Genomic DNA, 19,296 nt, shown 5'->3' on the forward strand with positions numbered 1-19,296 from the left:
GTTGGGACGAGCTGACCAGGACTGTAGTTTATGATTCCATCTTTTAATTTGTTAATGGATGCGATTCTGGAAAATGAATTGTCCCATCGATTTTTGATTATGCCGCGGTCATAAAATGTTATATTATTTCGTCAGCATTGATTTTGTTTTAGCACAGCAGTTTTTCTTTTCAACCCGTTTACTCTAATTAGATGTTATTACATGGATGTAGGGCATCATATACCCTGTTAGATATGCAGTTCAGAATTTGACAGCCAAAACAATAAAATCTTCCAAAGAATTGCAAAAGAATCTACGGTAAATTTTATTAATATTCTCAAAAACTGCAGATGTACAAACAAACTCACAGACACAGTGTGTTTTGAGCTTTTGGCTATGTCTGCGAAGAATAACAATGTTTTATTTTTTACTATAGAGTTGGAGGGATGGGGAGACCCCTGTTACTGAACAAACTATAGTGATGATTGCCATGGGAATATAGAGCTTTTAACAAAAATAAATAATGTTTTGTGTTAACGAATAAATATAATTGAAGGCACCTTTAAGTGGTTCCAAATATATTTACGGTCAGCCTGTGTATTATTATTATTGCCATAGTGATGTGCAATGACTTCACACCGATTTTTAGAGCCTGGGTCCCTTGCCTCGATGCAGAGCCCTAAGCTGCAACCTGTTTAAAAAGGAGTCAGCTGTTTGCATACGTAAGGACCTTTTGGTATGCTGTGACTCTGTGACGCCTGGCACTCACACACACACACACACACACCTCTCACCCCCCACCCGCTGGCCTTCTCCATGCCGCACCCCCTTTTCCCGCGATGCCCTTTGACCTTCCTGCCGTGGTATATATAGTCAGTGTGACTATCACAGAACTCCTGGCAACCATCATGAAGGGTTTAGTCTCAATCTGCTGCTTTGTTTCCGTGCTGCTCTCGCAGGCCACAGCAGGTAAGCTCAAACATTTTAACAAACTATACGAGTCCGTTCCTAGCTGCTTTCCCACTGTGTGTTGTTCACGAGGGTCAAATGGCATGTGGGCTTTTGCATTCTGCACTGCCATTTGCTTTTATTGTGCTGCTTCGATACTGCTAATGTACACTGTGAGTCAGCTAGTGGCCCTGGTGTACAGTACGTTGGTGGTCACACTTTGTTGCTTTGTTTGTGAGATACTGTAGTGGAAATGGGCGATTTGGATAATGTGATTCATATTGTTGCCACGGTCAATCCTGGTCAGCCTTGATCAGCCTTGATCAGCCTTGATCAACGTCACTGTCAGATCTACCCAGGCCAATTCCTCTGTCCGTTGAATGAGTTGGATATCAGGGGAGCTGGCCGGAACACATGTGAGATTAGTGTGAGGGAACATATACCGCCACACTGGCAGAAGATAGCGTCACCCAAGTCGACCAGAGAGTTATTTAAACTTTGCCTGTTAACAGGCAACGTTTCAATAACTGCAGTGCACTGCATGGGTGGGAAGCAATCCTCCTGACGTGTGTTTTATACATGCAGAAATCGACCAAGAACATGGCACTGCAGTGTCTTAACAACGATGACACTAAGGCTGTAGAATAATAGACGAGCCTGGGGTCTCCTGGGGATGCACAGTGTGCCAGCTGTCTTAAAGCGTGGAACCAACTGATGGAAGGGCTTAACGTAAAAGACTGCAACCATACAGATCATCATAGATTGCTTTTTTTCTGTGCTTCACATTCTCAAAGTCATAATACTAAGTTATTCCATGCTTTAAATGATGGGATCTACTTTTTATCTGGGCATATTATCAATAGACTTTTAACGGTGATGATCATGGCTGAATGCTTTCTGGCTACATGTCACCGATGGAGCTACTGTAAGTGATGTGGTGACCTGCTGCTTACATCCAGATGACCTCATACAGAATCGGTTGGATTTCTGATGGGTCCACCGGTGTTACCCTTGTCTGTCACCCTTGTCCGTCCTTGAGGGGGCATTCAGTCCCAGAACCGAGGGCCAGGCCTTCATATCCCAGCCAGGTGTCTAAGATTGGAAGGCCTCCTGAAACCCTACACCGTCCACTAGTAGGTCCACCCTCCCTCCCTTCCCCTGAACTGCCCCTCCTCCTCCCCGAGTCCTCACCCCTCCCTCCACGCCACTCACTACCCTTTAGACAAGCTGGACAGCTGCTGTCACCCGGCACTGTCACAATCACAATTTATTCCCAGCAGCTGGCCTTATAGGGACATGCATTCTCTTGGCAGGAGGGGCGGACTGGAGTTTGGGCCAGGGTTGAAGCTCAGGCTTTCATAGACTCATCCATTCAGACTCCTCATTTGCTTGTCCACAAGTGCTAAGTATGCTATTTTGATAGCATGTTGTTTAGAGAGATGCTAGGTTCGATGTTTACCTGCTATCCTAGATACAGTACTTTGTAGAACTTACCGGTTCATGCCATTTACTTCACTCCTGCACTAAGTTGCTCTTGCTAAACACAGAGCACTAAAACTATGAAGATACAGGTATAGTTAAAGGCAGAGTCCACACCACAACTATAACAAAGACAATAATTGTGAATAGGTATTGTTTTAATTATAGTGCATGGAGTAATTGCCTACATTGTAAATTGTCCCCCAGACTCATGCGTTTAGATGTTTCTGTTTCAAATTTGGCTGCCGCGCATTTCAGTTCTTGCACAACTTACACATTGGCGCCAACAAGCTATTCTGTTGTGAGCAGCAGTTGTGTTATGGGTTTGATATTTTGGAGATAGAGGCAGCTATGTGGAGATTGACAGAAGATGCAGTGTCCCTCTAATTAAATGTGAAGTCAAGTTGCTATCATGTTATCATTCACATTGTGAATGATCATGTCTGTCTCCATGATCTGAGTAGTTTGATTTTGGAGTGTGTGTTTTACAAGATAAAACAGTGAAGGCGGAAGCAAGGTAGAGCAACCGTTCGGTAATGTTGGTGTTGTAAAGTCAGTGTGCCTGTGATTAGAGCAAGTTAAAAGCATTCCGGACAGAGTGCAAATACACAGGCAAAATATGCACGCTGTTAATTTACAATAGTTTGCTGATTTGGAAGATTAATACGTTACTATGATCTACCATTTGACTTGAGATGCACATCAGTATATTATGCAATGTCATTTGACTAAAATAGACATACTGATGTGAGGTAATATATACAGTAGCTGGTATAATTATGCTATGCCTTTTAAGAGGCTAATGTTCTATAAAGCCTTTACTACATGGCTCCAAAAAAACCCCCATAAAAATCAGTTCTTGAAAGTTTTGCAATGTCTTGTCACATGAGTACAGTACGTGCCTTATAAGAGAGAGGTCTGGGGATGCAAAATTATTCCTGGAAAATGGTAATTGACTGGAATGCTGTGTTGACTCAGTGGCCTGTCACGTCTGTTGTCACAGAGACACTTTCCTGGGGTCAAAGACCAATCTGCTAGACCCTATGGGTCAGGCTCCTTGCACCTCCTAGTCTTAGGGCAGTATGCCCTGTCACTCTCTTAACAATAACTGATTTATAAATGAAAAGAAATTGTCATTGTGTCTTTTGGGTTTTGTTTTTTAAGCAGTTATTTTCAGTGAGTGACACAGTTGTTCCACAAATGATAAACTAAGGTTTTTAGAGTGCTCCGAGTCCTAGTGGTGCTTCCAGTACAGGTAAAAGTCTAATTTCATTCTGGCCTATGAGGTTCTTGAAAAAAATGTTTTCTCCCGCTCAAAGCTTTTCTGGCGCGTGTGTCCAAGAGCTGATCTCGCGACAGGGTTATTTATGTTTCTGGACAACCTTAGTTTGTGTTTTAGTCCAGTCTGTTTACATTTGGAGTTGCAATGCTATCGCCATCATTGATACAGCAGAATGTCTTTGGCACTGGCGGCAGAAAGCATCCATTGGCTCTCCGCTGACGGCATGTCTGGGACATCCCTCGGGTTATAGTAGTAGAGGGGACCCTCCAGTCACGGCCAACCCGCTCACTCCCCAGTCCCCACCCTTCCACGGGACACGTGCTCCAGCCTCAAGGTCACTTGGTGTCTTCTGGCTCAGGGACAGGAGAGCAGGGATGAGATCAACACCCCTCCGTCCTCTTCCCGTTTTCCTATGTGTCCTCGAATTGATCCCGGGACTTACCACCCGGATATGGCCTGCTCCATAGGCTGGTGGCCTATGGCATTGGTCTGGAAGGCCCTTTAAGCCACTAAGATTGGCCCTAAAAAGCAACCCGGCTCACGTGCTTTGAATATGTTTTGCTGTTGACACGTTGTACCCGGCCTGCAGTAGTTTCGATTAACACATCAAGATCAGAACTTCATGGACATATCGAAGTTGCACTGAAATTAAAATTGTGCATGACTTAAGGTCAATTTCTTTGAAAATTGTTAATTTATTTATTAATTAAATTAATAAATAATCAGATTGGGTCCAATTCACTAAGCTGTTTACACCCATATTTTGGGTGCAAAGGAATTTTCCAAACTTCCCACGTTAGTAGTTTAATTCAGTAATCTTTTTTGTCTGTGAATTTTGCGAAGGGCCGCTCTTTCTCAAGTCTGCTCGGATGCAAACTTAATACATGGGACCAAAGCTTTCTGTATGTCAATAGAATTCCTTACTCTAGAGTCTAGACTACTAACATGGGAAGTTTGGAAAATTCCTTTGCACCCAAAATATGGGCATCAATTTGTTGTATTCTTTAAAGTTTAAAGTGTGAAGCAGCACTGTATTCGCGACCCCTAGGTGGATGGTAGCATAGTACACCAGAGCAGTTCTAGTACGTTGGAAGTGATGGGCCTTTCCATGTCACACTCACTGCACAAGGCACGTCGGATGGACGGGGATGTCTCCAGACTGACTAACACTCACACCCTTAAAATAGGAAATAGCCATTTTCCTCCCCCTCCCCCCCGCCCTCCTCTTTCCGTCTTCTGACCCATTGTAGGGCTATTTGTGGTACCAGTTCTGCCAGCACCTGTTGCCACCACTGCCCCCAACTCACCAGGCACTGCACACAGCCTGCTCTGTCCGTTCTCAGGCCTGTGAGTGACTGACCACTATAGGGTGGGAGGAAATCAATAGTAGTTTGGCGTGTGAGTGCGTGTTAAACCTATGCATTTCTTTGTCTGTTATTCGATTTGTCAGCACAAAAGTTAGTTGGGTATTGACCAGGTGCTCTATGAAGACGTATCCTGCAGAGATGGTCTATTAGGATTGAATGACTCTTGTTGAGGTACTCATGTTTAAATATGTCGTCTGTCGGTGATTGTATAGCTTATGAAAACCCTCAGGATAAATCTTCTTGAGTGGAAGATCCTGTTGAGTAGAAGCTCCAGTCTGTACAGCCCTCATCATGTTCAATCTAATTAAATTGATCTCCACTGTGCTGCAAGCAGACACTGTGCTATACACATAGTGTACCCCGGTCCCCCACACACACACACACACACACACACACACACACACACACACACACACACACACACACACACACACACAGTATCCAGAGTAGACGCTAAATATGAAAGTTCAACATTCTCTTTTAGTTTTAAAGTTCAAAACTATCAAATTAGCTGTGTCCTATGATATGAATAGTGAGTGAGTGATTGATTGACTAATTAATTAATTGATTTTTGCTACTAATTAATCTAAAGTCTTATTGTGCATAATTCAGAATCACTGAGTTCCCTCCACATCGTGGATGCGACCATCAGCTCATTGAGCTAATACTGATATAATTGAGGCGTGACTTACTCAGTCACTGAAGCCAAATCACCGACATTCCTACAGGATATGCTGGTGCCATCGGAATGTTTTCCCCAAACTGAGGACAGTTGCTTGGCAACCGGCTCAACCAGGACACATGGGTCTCAGTGACAGATGTCCCGGGTTCATATCTGCTCCCCCGGCGCCTGCGGGGTTAATTTAGAGTGCTCCGGGACTGATGCAAGGTTCGCTGTCCGCTAGCAAGACATACTCTCTCATCTTTGTGCAGCCCAGTCCAGGGGGCCTGCGGCGGGGATCGACTAGGCTGGCTGGGCAGGCGTTAACAAGTTCACGGCAGTTAAGGCCCTCTCAAGAGGCTTGGGTCAAAATACATGACTGCTCTCAATGACGCCTCAAGTTACAGCAGTTTCCCTAAGCTCTCTATGCTGCCTAACGCTGACAGGTATAATGCTTTGAGAAGATGTGATCCGTAACCTCGGATGTACTATATGCTGTCAGCTGACCCTCCATTTTCAATCCCTACTAGGTCATCCTGCTCTTGCAGAATCCGTGAATGCAGGGTTCTAATGTAGGATAGACGATATAGCTGGTGATAGCCATACTTTTATGCATATCCATTGCAGCCTTGCACCAAACAGTTTTCTGCAATTAGTGGCCATTTATAGGAGTGTTTGTAGTGTAGTAAAATGATGTTCAAAATCTCTAATCAAATCTACTGCCTGTGCAGTCCACACAGGTCTATATGCTACAGTTTGTAATCCTAAAACAGCTAGCGAAGATAGCCAATCTACAAGCTCACAATGCATCGCATAGTGATGCAATTTGAGCTTATATATCTGCCGCTACTTTTTTAAATGATTCCTTCCCTCTTTTTTTTCCTTTTTTTTTATAAAGACATCCCAATATATGGGGGGAAGCCAGATTGAAAGCATTATTATATGACTTTAAAATCATTCGTTTCTATCACAACCATGAATTTGAATGTAAACGGCTGGGAATCCACGGGTGGGAGGTAACTTCAGGTTGGCCTACGAAAAGAGAATTCTATTTCCTATTTCCTCAAGTTCCACTTGAACTCACTTTGACCTGCCGCTAACTTGAGGCATGGTGAGAAGCTAAGACCTTGTAGACATCTTACACTAGCTTCAAGCTTGTGTAAGATGTCTACAAGGTCTTGGTACAGTTGGTACTACAGAATGACACGTCAGGATTTAGGGTGGCTGTGCAGCTAAGTGGGTAGAGAGGGCTGTCTGGTAATCAGAAGGCCACAGATACCAACCCTCGGACCGTCCCAATCCCCACTCCTTGAGCAAGATACTTTTGCCCAACACTCCCGCCTACAACACTCATTGCCTGGAATTCCATGTAAAACCCACACACTTACGTGAACAAATACAATTTATTTTGTATGCATGTTTAATGATATCATATTCACTGGGCTTAAATATGTTTAAAATTCCACTTTACACTTTGCGAGACCTCAAAGTTCGCACAACAAAAATGGAAGATGGGATGGATGATGGTCAATAAAATGGTCTGCATGTATGTAAGTCAGCTCAGTGGCCTTGTGGTTAGAGTGTCCGCCCTGAGACTGGGAGGTCGGGGGTCAATCCCCGGCTGGGTCATACCAAATGGGACCCAGTGCCTCCCTGCTTGACACTCAGCATCAAGGGTTGGATTGGGGGTAAATCCCTGCGACATACTAGCGTCATGTCCAGGGGGTGTACTTGTACATCAAGCTGCCTCACGCTACAGAAACAGGAGATAGGCTCCTGCCCTATGGGCCTCATGGCTCGGCAAGGCTACTTACTTATGTATGTAAGTGCTTTACATTGTGGGTTACATTCACCCAATACAAGTCATTGTAGTAGAATCTGAGCAGAAGAATTTGGACGGATGATGTTAGTTGACCTCCACTCCGGCCTCAATAGGCCTCAAGGACAGATTGATGTCCTCTTATACATTCTTGGATCTTAATCTTCCATAGATCCTTACATCCTTAAACCACTTTCACAGATTCTTCAAATTCTGGAATAGTGATACTTTCAAGATTGTTCTATTTTTGCTATTAATTATACAATGGAGTATAGGCTTTATGTGGTTAATCTTCCCTCATACTCTCTCCTCCTGTAGTATCGGTCTTTGGAACCTCTATTATAGATTTGTTATCAAATCGTCTCTGAGGCACTGACTGTACCCCTTTTATCTAGACTGTTAACCTTTTGGCTGCTCTTGTTCTCGTGCTGTGCCATGCTGGGAGCACGATTACCCATGGCTATTTTTAGCAGGTTGAGGGTATAGCAGCGCTGCTCCTTAACAAGCAGCGCGTCACAGCCGCCGCTTTGCTGAAAGTACTGTAGCATCTGTCGCGTGCTCAATGAAAGCCTGAAGTACAGTACTGTATATATTATTATGCCAGCATTAGGAAAACAGTATCTCCTTTGGTATGTTTCTTTTACAGTGGGAACCTGGTGTAATGTGAGCGAAGAGATTCATTAATGCAGGGGTTCTCAACCCGTGGGTCGCGACCCCTCGGGGGGTCGCCAAATTATTTTGGGGGGTCCCCAAAATATTAAAAAAAAAGAAGAAAAAAAGGTTTTTTTTAAAATTTTATTTTCACGATTTTTCAAAAATAGCAGACCTACAAGCTCGTAGCGCGCCACTCGGTGGCGCGCTATGAGCTTGTAGATCTGCTATTTTTCAATAGCTAAATTATAACAATGCTTAAAACACCAAAAGGGGTTCCCGCCCAAAATCGTTTAAGGTTATTGTAGCAGTCAATTTATATTGGGGGTCGGGAGGGGGCGGGGCGGGGGTCCCGAGACATTGCCAAAGCATTTCCGGGGGTCCCCGGCCAAAAACGTTGAGAACCCCTGTGATAAGAAATGCTGCAAGTGAGAAAATGAACATTGCCTCAGACCCACACTCCCACAGCTAATTTAACCACTTAAACCCTAGCATCGCCATTCTGGGCATGGCAAAATAGCCGAACATTGGGCAAAATAGCAGATCAGCTATTTTCAACTAAGAGATTTGGTGCAGCACAGGTTAAAAAGGGAGGGGGCGAGTAGAGCCCTGAGGGGCCTCGGTCAACAAAGTAGTTCTATGTAAGATCTAGTGGTTAAGCAGCCATAAAGTATCTCCACTTAGGAGACATTTAGCATCGTCCTTGAAACAAAGAATGTGTCTGGGAGGACTAGGGTGCTGAATGGAGTTAAATGGACGTGGTTTCTGTCCAGCCAAGCATGTTTTGTTGGGTAAACGTCAGTAAGCAGCTAGGAATTATATCTGAGACAATATAATGCCATAAATCGTGCAAATCACCATCAGAGCATACCCTTTGACCCTCAATAGAGTGCATATTTTATTTCAGTGTTATTTTTCTACAAAAGGAATGATGGTGACAGGATATGATTGACATAAGATTGTGGCTAATTGTGTGTAAATGTGATGTATTGGTTAAAGAGCATGTAAGTACAGTAGCTGTTTCAAGGAATATGGTTTTATGCATTATGGTTGGATGATTCTTATTGTTTCCAGCTCAGAAGCCACTCTCACACGCAAACTAAAGTGATGTGAGAAAATTCCAGGAGCTTTAAATTTCAACCTACTGGGATAGAAAAGTTGGCAATGTAGCAGTAATGTGCAATGGTGTTGGAACATTCTGATACTGTAGAGCAAACCAGATGTTTCAGTCACATTGGCACGAAAACAGTTTGATCCCAGAAACTGGCTTGCATTGAATTTCCTTTAGTAGCTCATTGAAAGAAAAATAAATAAGAAATGCATGACCTGAAGCTGTAAATGCGGTCTAGGGCTTTCTTAGTGGTTATTCTATCACTTTTTTGATTGAAGCAAGTATATATTTTACTTTAGTTTTCATATCAGCAAAATCTACCTTTTTCTTCTTTTGTCTATATATTCGGACAGATACAGTGTAGAACTGTAGACAGAAACAGGAAAAGCAAACGGAGAACATATGAGTGACATTCAGCCAATTAGTCCAGCCGGCTGGAAATCTCCCCCAATCGATACCTTCATTAAAATGGAATGTTTTTTTTTAAATAATCGATTAAATTGGTTAGTTCGGTTAACTGCAACTATATTCAAACACAGACGGTGGAGGCTCCCACGCAACTGCTCATCGTGAGCAGTTTCAGTGTGTTGCTCAAGGACACTTTGTTATTAAGCCAAGAGGAGCAGAGGATTGAACTGAAACACTTGTCTGCCTCCCCAAACGACTTCATCTATAAAACCTATGCTCTAAATCAGTGGTGGGCCCGTATGAATTATGTTTTTAATTTCCATTCAAATGTAATTCATAACATTGTTGGCATCCCTGTTTTGGGCATATCATTATACTCTAATCAAAACTTTGGAGGTCCTTGGCCTGGGAAGGTTTTGGAACCCCTGCTCAGTGGCTTTGTGATTTGTGATGATGGTTATTGGATACACAAGAGAGGCATGGCATGGCCTGGGCTCAGCGGGACTTCTGCCAGTTACCAGCTGAGATCAGGATGTTGTGGAAATATGTAAATGTTCTATTTACTCTGGTCTTGTGTGAGAGGGCTGACTTAAGCAAATCAATTTAATGATCTTCCTTATATTTGAGATAATCATTAACTCTCTGCCAATGTAGACACAATAAAGACATATCACAATATTTCACATGCATCAATATTATAGTCATAGAATATTCTACTGTATTCTACTGTATTTCAAAGTTTGCATGTACAAATAAGCCCCCCCATCACCTATCGTTTGCAATTGCATCTATTATAAGCACTAATCCTTATGCATAAAGCATAGTATGCTCAGATCAACCGAGTGCCTTTTGAGAATAGACAACACCGACATTAGCCAGTAACCACATGCTCCTTGTGAGTCGCAAGCATCCGAGTTTGAATGATTAGACTCTGCCCACCCGTGTGTGTGTGTGTGTGTGTGTGTGTGTGTGTGTGTGTGTGTGTGTGTGTGTGTGTGTGTGTGTGTGTGTGTGTGTGTGTGTGTGTGTGTGTGTGTGTGTGTGTGTGTGTGAAATGCAATGGGTGGGTGGTCAGACTTGTTCCACAGGCTGATAAGTCCCTGACAAGGATTTTAAATTTAGAAGAAAGGCAGATGATTACATGTCACTGTCTCCAGTACAGTGGGCAATGGGGAGTGCTGGTCTAGCTCTGGCCCTGTCAATGTTCTCCTCCTCATCTGTTATGAAACCGGGGGGAGTCCCTCTAGTCACTATATCTCTGTGTTCTGTTGTTGTAAAGCCATGGCGACGTCAAACAAATGTCTTTGTCTCGCTATTTTTAGTCATGCAATTTCTAAATTGAGAGTGGCTTGTATTAGCAGCTGTGATCTAAGCAATATGATACATTCAAATATGGAGATGTCACACAGCACTAGTCTAGTGTAAATACACTCTCTCTCTCTCTCTCTCTCTCTCTCTCTCTCTGTTATAGGCTAAGTTTGGATGATATTATTCCTACTGATGTCACATTGATTTGTAGGCTGTGTTCTCTGACAGAATTCAAATTAATGGGAGCACAGCTATATTTACCTGCAAACTCTGTCCATTCACAGTTTACGCTTGTTCTGACTGACTGACTGACTGACTGACTGACAGACAGACAGACAGACAGACAGACAGACAGACAGACAGACAGACAGACAGACAGACAGACAGACAGACAGACAGACAGACAGACAGACTACGGATGACTGAGGCACTACACTGTGTCTATGCATTTGATGATGTATGTGTTTAGTGTTTACATTGCTTATTGTAAGTATCACTCTGGATAAAGCGCGTCTGCTAAATGCCTAAATTGTAAATTGTCATACAATATACAATATCACACATTCTGCATACAAATAAAAAAACATCTTATAATTTTTATTTCTGGTATTTTTGTATAAGATGACAAAGTGGACAGTAGTTAGAAAGACATTTCAGGACTGCAGAACATCATCATCTTCAGGTTCAACGACCTTGTCTGGTCATATTCAGATCTTGGCAGTTTTCTTCGTGATATACACAGACAGACATTCCCAGCAGTAGGAGCATAGCCTATATTGATTGTATCGATCAATCAATGCAGTTCAAGAAGTAATAACAACATAATCGGCCTCGTACAGCACAGCTTTATGGATCATTTACAACATGCCTCTATCTATCAGTCTAAATCAAGAGCACATTTCTCTCCTTGCCTGAATAGTACTATAAACCTGTCACGAAACAGCTATTAAACAGCATTATGTTTGTTACCCTGGCATCTGGGTCCACTTGACTCACTGCTGAGCTGTAAAGATGCCACTAAAGGGAGAGGACAGAGGTCTTATGGCTCTTGTTTGTGTATGCCTAACTCAGTGATTCTCAAACATCTTCATGTGAAAGACCCCAAAAAAGTGCATTTGAAAGGATTTTGTGCCAGGAATGGGCAGATGCAATGCGTTGTGAGCTTGTAGATCGGCGGTTTTCAAATAGCCAAAGTATGAAATAGGGTTAAAGCGGTTGGACTGATATTAACCTATTTTGTTGTGGACCCTCTGGAACCCCCAGAAGGACCCCATGCCCACGGGGGTCCTCCACTTTGAGAAAAACTGTCCTAAATTGCAATTGGACAAAAAAAGGATTAAGGCACCTATATAAACACTACAATTGGATGTATTGCTCTGGACTGGTAGTGGCATCATTGTGAAGCTTATTGTTTTTGTTTTGCTTTTTTTTACAGAGGAGACTGTGGTGGAAGATGTGGTCACCGGCCTCCCCCTCAGAGACAGGTCTCACATTGACGAGACATTGCGGCTCGCCACTGAGGAGAATAAGGGACGAGACTATACCGGTAAGAAGTCCATATGGCTGATTTATGCTTGGTTGCACGCCGTGTCACTTGCACCCACAATAGGCGATCTACAAACACACACAATGCGTCACGAATCACAATGCAATGTGTTTATGAGTTTGTAGATCTTCTGTTTTTGATGCGCGACACTGGCACATAATAAAGGATTAATCCGGATGTAGGGTGTGTGGTGGCAGAGGACGTTCGTGGCCCGTGGGCCTGAACAAGAGGGATATTGTTCTGATGGGAAGACTAGAACATGTGCTCTATGGCATCAGCTCATCCATTACATTTTTACATTCAGCAGGCAGGCAGCAATACTTATTCCAGGTCACAGATGAAAAGGGCTGATTTAGTATTTGTTTGTTTGTATCACTTGTACAAATGGAAGCAAATGGACCTTATGACACTTTTGATGGTGTTTTTACTGTTTTATTTTATTTCTCTATAAAGCTTTTGATGTTATTTACAATATACTATATCCAATAATAATATACGATTTATATAGCGCTTTTCTAGGTACCCAAAGTCGCTTTAAATTGTTTTAAGTAAAAACAAATTTATTAGAAAAACTAGTTAAACTAGAAAAAAACTAGAAAACAAAATCAAAAGTGGACAAATAGTAATTCAATTTCAAATCATCATTTGAGCTCTGGCACTACTGGCTGGGTCAGGTAAAGTCCTATTGGGTGTAAGGAGCAGCTTGGCCTCTAGGGGCTGCTGGAGGACCTTTTACATGAATAGTTTTGTTTGTAGCAACAGACTCTTTCAACATATCTTCGTCTCACCCAGTTTTTTAATTCTCTGCTTTTTTTGTTTTCTTTCTTGTCCCCCTGCAGGGGCTCTGGAGAAGTTAAGTAAGATCTACCGCTCGGCCATCAAGCCCATGGAACAGGCCTACAAGTACAATGAGCTGAGACAACACGAGATCTCAGGTATGATGGAGGCTGTGGCTCTGTGTGTGCGCATTGTGCTTCACCTTATTCTAGTGTGAGTTCAATATTTGAATTGTTTTGGAGACTGATCTGTTGACTTGTTCATACACACATCGTCATTCTCACACAGTAAAGGGCAGTTTGCCTGGGCTCTTAGTCTTAGGCTTCATTACAGTATATTCCTTTTACTTTTATCCTGGAGAGGAATGGCTACTTCTTGGGTTCAAAAATAGATATTTAAGCAACATTGTAATATGATAATAGGCTACCTAAACGTAATGTTTAAAGGGGGTGTAAGTGATAGAAATCATTGCTAGCTAGTGTGTGTCCAGTAGCAGGTGTCTTGAAATTGAAGCTGATATACTTTGTGAGGCTCTCTCTCCTGATTGGTTAAACTTTGTATCTCGACTTGAAAACATTTTCTGTTCACTGGAGAGATGGGGAGACCTTTGTTACTGAACACACTTTTTAGCAATGTTAAACAATCGTAATATATTAAATATATATATATACTGTATATTTATATAAAAAAAAGTGTTTTTACAAAAACACATCACTTACACCACCTTTAATCCTAAGACATTCTCTCTCTGAAAATGCCCCGTATTAAATCTGGCAGTATTTGAAAGCAATGGCATTCTTGGCGCTGGTGGTTAAAGGTAGGCTACTATATTTTTCTACTATATTCATCCCTCTTTTTCTCCTCTGCATATTCTTTTCTTTTTCTTGTTCTTTAGTTTTTTCCCAGCTACTCTTTCCACTCTCCTTTCTACCTGTACAATTAACTGCCAAAGGACAAACAACACAACTCATCTTGTGGCTTGGCTAGCTTGGTGTGCATGCTAACACATCCAACACCAACTCTATATAGGAGCTTTAACATGTACTGAGGTGGGGAGGAGTTTAACCACGTTATCTCCAGGGTCCCTATTTTGGGCATATTTTTTTATAGGCGAGAGATTATTATTTTTTATCATATTTTATTTTCCCGAAAATGATCACAAATAGTGAAAATAGCAGCTCTACAAGCTCACAACGCACTGTGAGCTTGTAGAGCTTTGTCTATTTTTGCTATTTGTCATACGACTAAGTACAAGTACAAGGCTTAGCCTAGAATCATGGCACGAGAATTGGAAAAGGCCAAACAAATCACACAAGCCATTGTAGAAGTACATGTTTGATATCATGTCAAACATGACATAAGATGCCACCCAACATCTCCCATTCCTTCCGTGAATCTTCTTTTTTACATTACTCCCCTCCCCCTGGTAGCTTCTAGAAACCCCTCATGCTCACTGAGTTGTCTTCCCTCTTTTCTTAAACCTCCTATTCCTTTTATTTCTCTCTTGACTTTACACCTATTTATCCACTCATCTAACAGCCTACCCCGGACGAACCCTGGGGGCCTCCAACACAGGTGGGTATAATGGGGGGGCTTCTCTGTGCATGGCACTGCCTGAGGTGCTCTGCCCCCATCCCCCCCTCCCCCCCTTCATCTATCTATCTATGTCCCATTATGATCCCAGTCACATTGATTGTTATAATGGACCGGTTTGATTCTTTTTGGCAATCAAACTATGACTGGAATCATGCCACCATTCCATCTGTGCTGTCTATTATCATTTACACTGTTAACCCTTTGGAAAATTCTTTCAATATTTTATTTCAAGATTGTTTTGTTGTGTTGCAGAGTTGAGAAAAATACTAATGAGGGGTGGTCTTAACTATTGGAAAGTGTAAATACGCAAACTCAAATAATCTAAACAATCTACTGGGAACTAAACCGGCATAGTGTGTATATAAATATTGAGGCAGTATGAAATCGTGATTTAAGGGGACATCCGGGTTCCGTAGAGTTAAAAGACCACAACCACCGTCCACCACCCTCTGCCTTGGCCAGGCATTGTGTTCTTGTGGCTACACTAGATTGATAATGTATAATTGGATGAATAACACAAACTGAGCCCTGCCACTCCAACACCATGTCCACTCACACACAACTCAGCTTGCTATGGAAGCTTTGTCTATTTATATGACTGTCTTTTATTTTATCAATGTATTGATCAATGTTTGTTTAAGACCTGGCTGCAGCATTTGGTTGAGGTTGCCTTATGCTACTGTTTGTAAAATCCTAGCATGAGTACAGTGCATGAGCAGTGTATTATTATTTTGTATCTTCTAGATCCCCTTTTATTAGTTTCTTTGTCAGCCTTTTCCAGCCTTGAATGAAGACACTTCATTTGTGCTGCACTGGGAGTCTAAGAATGAAAATATTTTTTCATCTCCAAACAAACTTCAGTGACATTTTTGGAGTATTGTTATTTTGGTCCAACTATAGCCTTTGTGAGACCCACATAAAATATGAAAGCTGTGTTTTCTTTTCCCCTCAAATAATTTGATATACTTTTGCTTACTTCCATTATTTTCCAATTTGCTGAGCTTAACTTGCACGGTGAGTCATTCTTTTGCTATCCTGTTTTATGACAATTGCTGTCCTGTTCTTTCTTTACAGATGGAGAGATTACATCCAAGCCCATGGTGTTGTTCCTGGGACCCTGGAGTGTAGGCAAGTCCTCCATGATCAACTATCTCCTTGGCTTGAAAGAAGGCCCCTACCAGCTTTACACAGGTAGGTTACCCATTTGCTATCTTTGTGTCTTCTCTCTTTCCCCTCTTCTCTCTTCTTTTTGTTAAAGCACTACTAGACAAGCCTTCAATACTTACGTGTCGAACAAAATGTCCCTACAGTCACTTAAAAATAACTTTAAGTTAAAATGTTCTCAACACTGAAGACTGCTCTGAAAACAAAATTCCAACACTGCAGAACATAGGCCTATGCAGGCTTCCCAGACTGTAGGCTGGGAAGCTATAGGTAAGTAGGTATAGTTAGGTAGGTAGGTAGGTAGGTAGGTAGGTAGGTACATACATAGGTAGGTAGGTAGGTAGGTAGGTAGGTAGGTAGGTCAGAACAAGAGAGAAAGAATAATAATGAATATGGGCTTGACTCTCATAATGCTGCCTATATTAGTGGAGTTTATGCCCCATTAGCTACCACACATGGCAACAGCTACTTTTCCTGGAGTCCACAACATTAAAAAGCAAAACATTTAATACATAATACTATTAAATTAGCAAGGTTATATGCAAAATTGTCTAAAGTGGAATCCCAACTCTCCACAATCTAGCCCACTCCCTTCTCCCACCCACAACCCAATAAATCCAATTAGGTTCAAGCACAAATGTAAGTGCAATATAAAACATACATAAAACAAACTAATGAAATTAAAGTATCTTAATATCTGAAACATAAACCAAGAATACACAAGATAAATTAATTTAGAGTGCATTCTATATTGTGTGGGTTGAGCGACCCATTTGTTGCACCATCATGGGCTTTAAGTCCCCCTAGTAGTTTGGGTTTAAGTTCCCTATATAAGATTCTTGAAATGCCTTTTGTCCCTTTTAAACATAAATACCTTTTAATGCCTTATGTAAAACACTTTGAGTTACCTTTGTGTCTGAAATATTCTTTAATCCCCTTGTCCTCAGGTGCTGAACCCACCACCTCTGAGTTTACTGTAATCATGCACGGGGAGAAGGTCCGCTCTGTGGAGGGTATCGTCATGGCAGCAGACAGCTCCCGCTCTTTCTCACCTCTAGAGAAGTTTGGCCAGAACTTTCTGGAAAAGCTGATCGGAATCGAGATGCCCCACAAGCTTCTGGAACGTGTCACCTTTGTAGACACACCAGGAATTATTGAGAACCGCAAGCAGCAAGAGAGAGGTGAGGCTCGCTGGACACGATTCATCATCTTTCATCATCCTTTCTCACATATAATCTAATGTGGTTTTATTCATTCATTTATTTTATTTAATCTTTTTGAGGCCATACGATCTCATTGGCGATAATTATGATTATATAAACGTTCTCTTTTTCTACCCAGGCTACCCCTTCAACGATGTTTGCCAGTGGTTCATCGACCGCGCTGATCTGATCTTCGTAACTTTTGACCCCACCAAGCTGGACGTGGGGCTGGAATTGGAGATGCTCTTCAGGCAGCTGAAGGGCCGCGAGTCCCAGATCCGCATCATCCTCAACAAGGCTGACAACCTGGCAACGCAGGACTTGATGAGGGTGTATGGAGCCCTGTTCTGGAGCTTAGCCCCCCTCATCAACGTGACCGAGCCTCCCCGAGTCTACGTCAGCTCCTTCTGGCCGTACGACTATGCCCCCGACACCAGCCGCGAGCTCTTCAAGCGCGAAGAGATCTCCCTCCTGGAGGATCTCAACCAGGTGATTGAGAACCGCCTGGAGAACAAGATCGCCTTCATCCGCCAGCACGGCATCCGCGTGCGCATCCACGCTCTCCTGGTCGACCGCTACGTCCAGACCTTCAAAGACAAGATGAGCTACTTCAGTGACGCCGACCTGGTCTTCAAAGAGATCGTGGATGACCCCGACAAATTCTACATCTTCAAGTCCATCCTGGCCAAGACCAATGTCAGCAAGTTTGACCTGCCCAACGCCCACGCGTACCGTGACTTCTTTGGCATCAATGCGATCTCCAACTTCAAATCCCTGTCGTCTCAGTGCTCCTACATGGGAAGTTGTCTCCTGGATAAGATCGAGAAGGCGATCACACACGAGCTGCCTGCCCTCCTCAGCAGTGTCAATTCTGGCAAGCAGCCCGGCCTGTCCTCCTGTGAGACCACCGGCTGTGGTGAGAAACCAGTAAAGAACCGCTATCGGAGAAACGGGGGAAAATAAGAAGATAATGGGAAGTAGGGAGGAAGATGGAGAGAAAGAACGGAGTGAAAGAAAACAGGACTGGTGTTGTGCCAACCCTGCTTTTATTAGAAAGCCTGTATTGTCAAGAAGTGAGGAGAGTAGTGTGTGTGTGTTTGTTTTCTCAGGAGAATATGTGGTAGGGTATATATGAAGGAGATGGAGGGAGGGATGTGTTGTACGAATGATGAGGCAGCTGAATAATGAATGTGCGGAAGAGATGATTGACAAGCTTAGTGGAAACATGTGCCCATCTCTCTCTTTCTGCACGATTTCAATGGACTGTCTGAGATTCTTGTGGCTACAGAAAACACCCATGGGACAGAAGTAAATAAATGGAGGAAAAAGCATCTAATTTAATTTAAAGACTGAAAGCAGTCGATACCAGCTCCCTTGTATGTGAATAAAATGGGAAATTGGAAACAAGAGTTGCCCATTTGTTTTGTAAGATCATGAAAAATTACATTGCAGCAGGTCAATTCCATGTGCTTAAGAAGTATTTTCTTTTTTGGAGTAGCCTTTTTTCGGGTGCTATACAAGCCATTCAATCTAGTTGATATAAGCCAAAGCATTTATTTCTGTCTAGATCTAAACTTTGCATGTTAGGTGTCACATTTTATTTAACAGATGGTGCATGTATTTATCTTCTAATATATACACAATAATTTTTCCTAAGGTGTCTGACAAGCAAAAGTGGTTCCATGGTTCTCCTTTTTGTTTTATATACATATCGCTCAATGGTTGTTGACAGCCTGGAAATGAGCTTTGTTATGTAGGTGGAGGTCAGGGCTCAAGGGTCATGTCTTCGAAAGTGTACATTCTGCTTCACTTAACTATTCTTACTGTTGTCTAAGTTTATGTTTGCCTTCTTTTGACAGCAAAGTCAGCGTTGTAATGTGTATTATTTCCTTCTTAAGATAAGCTTCACAGCGATTTAGCTGAATGACCATTAAGTGGCACATGAGTAAAGGACAACACGTCCATGATGTAGCAGTAATAAAAATGACTGATGTGTTA

General features: G+C 42.4%; 1 protein-coding gene across 3 annotated transcripts; it reads left to right on the forward strand.

Moving 5' to 3' along the window:
• Nucleotides 1-871: 871 nt before the first annotated feature.
• On the forward strand, nucleotides 872-19,296 carry srl (sarcalumenin). Of its 3 annotated transcripts, XM_079519368.1 has the most exons (7): nucleotides 872-948; nucleotides 12,449-12,559; nucleotides 13,399-13,494; nucleotides 14,876-14,911; nucleotides 16,007-16,123; nucleotides 17,044-17,277; nucleotides 17,438-19,296. In XM_079519368.1, exons 1-7 carry the CDS (start codon nucleotides 888-890, stop codon nucleotides 18,259-18,261), a joined length of 1,479 nt encoding a protein of 492 aa, XP_079375494.1. In that variant the 5' UTR covers nucleotides 872-887; the 3' UTR covers nucleotides 18,262-19,296. The 3 variants fall into 3 exon arrangements, with proteins under 3 accessions (XP_079375494.1, XP_079375495.1, XP_079375496.1); XM_079519369.1 differs by lacking the exon at nucleotides 14,876-14,911; XM_079519370.1 differs by lacking the exons at nucleotides 872-948; nucleotides 12,449-12,559; nucleotides 13,399-13,494; nucleotides 14,876-14,911 and adding an exon at nucleotides 13,543-14,153.

Source organism: Electrona antarctica (assembly GCF_951216825.1).
Source record: "Electrona antarctica genome assembly, chromosome: 14".
Taxonomy (NCBI): domain Eukaryota; kingdom Metazoa; phylum Chordata; class Actinopteri; order Myctophiformes; family Myctophidae; genus Electrona; species Electrona antarctica.

Excerpts from the sequence above, each read along its gene's own strand:
- srl (XM_079519368.1), top strand. The coding sequence starts at position 888 with ATGAAGGGTTTAGTCTCAATCTGCTGCTTTGTTTCCGTGCTGCTCTCG. Across the intron at positions 12,560-13,398 it reads TAAGGGACGAGACTATACCG|GGGCTCTGGAGAAGTTAAGT; the intron begins GTAAGAAGTCCA and ends GTCCCCCTGCAG. Across the intron at positions 17,278-17,437 it reads CCGCAAGCAGCAAGAGAGAG|GCTACCCCTTCAACGATGTT; the intron begins GTGAGGCTCGCT and ends TTTTCTACCCAG.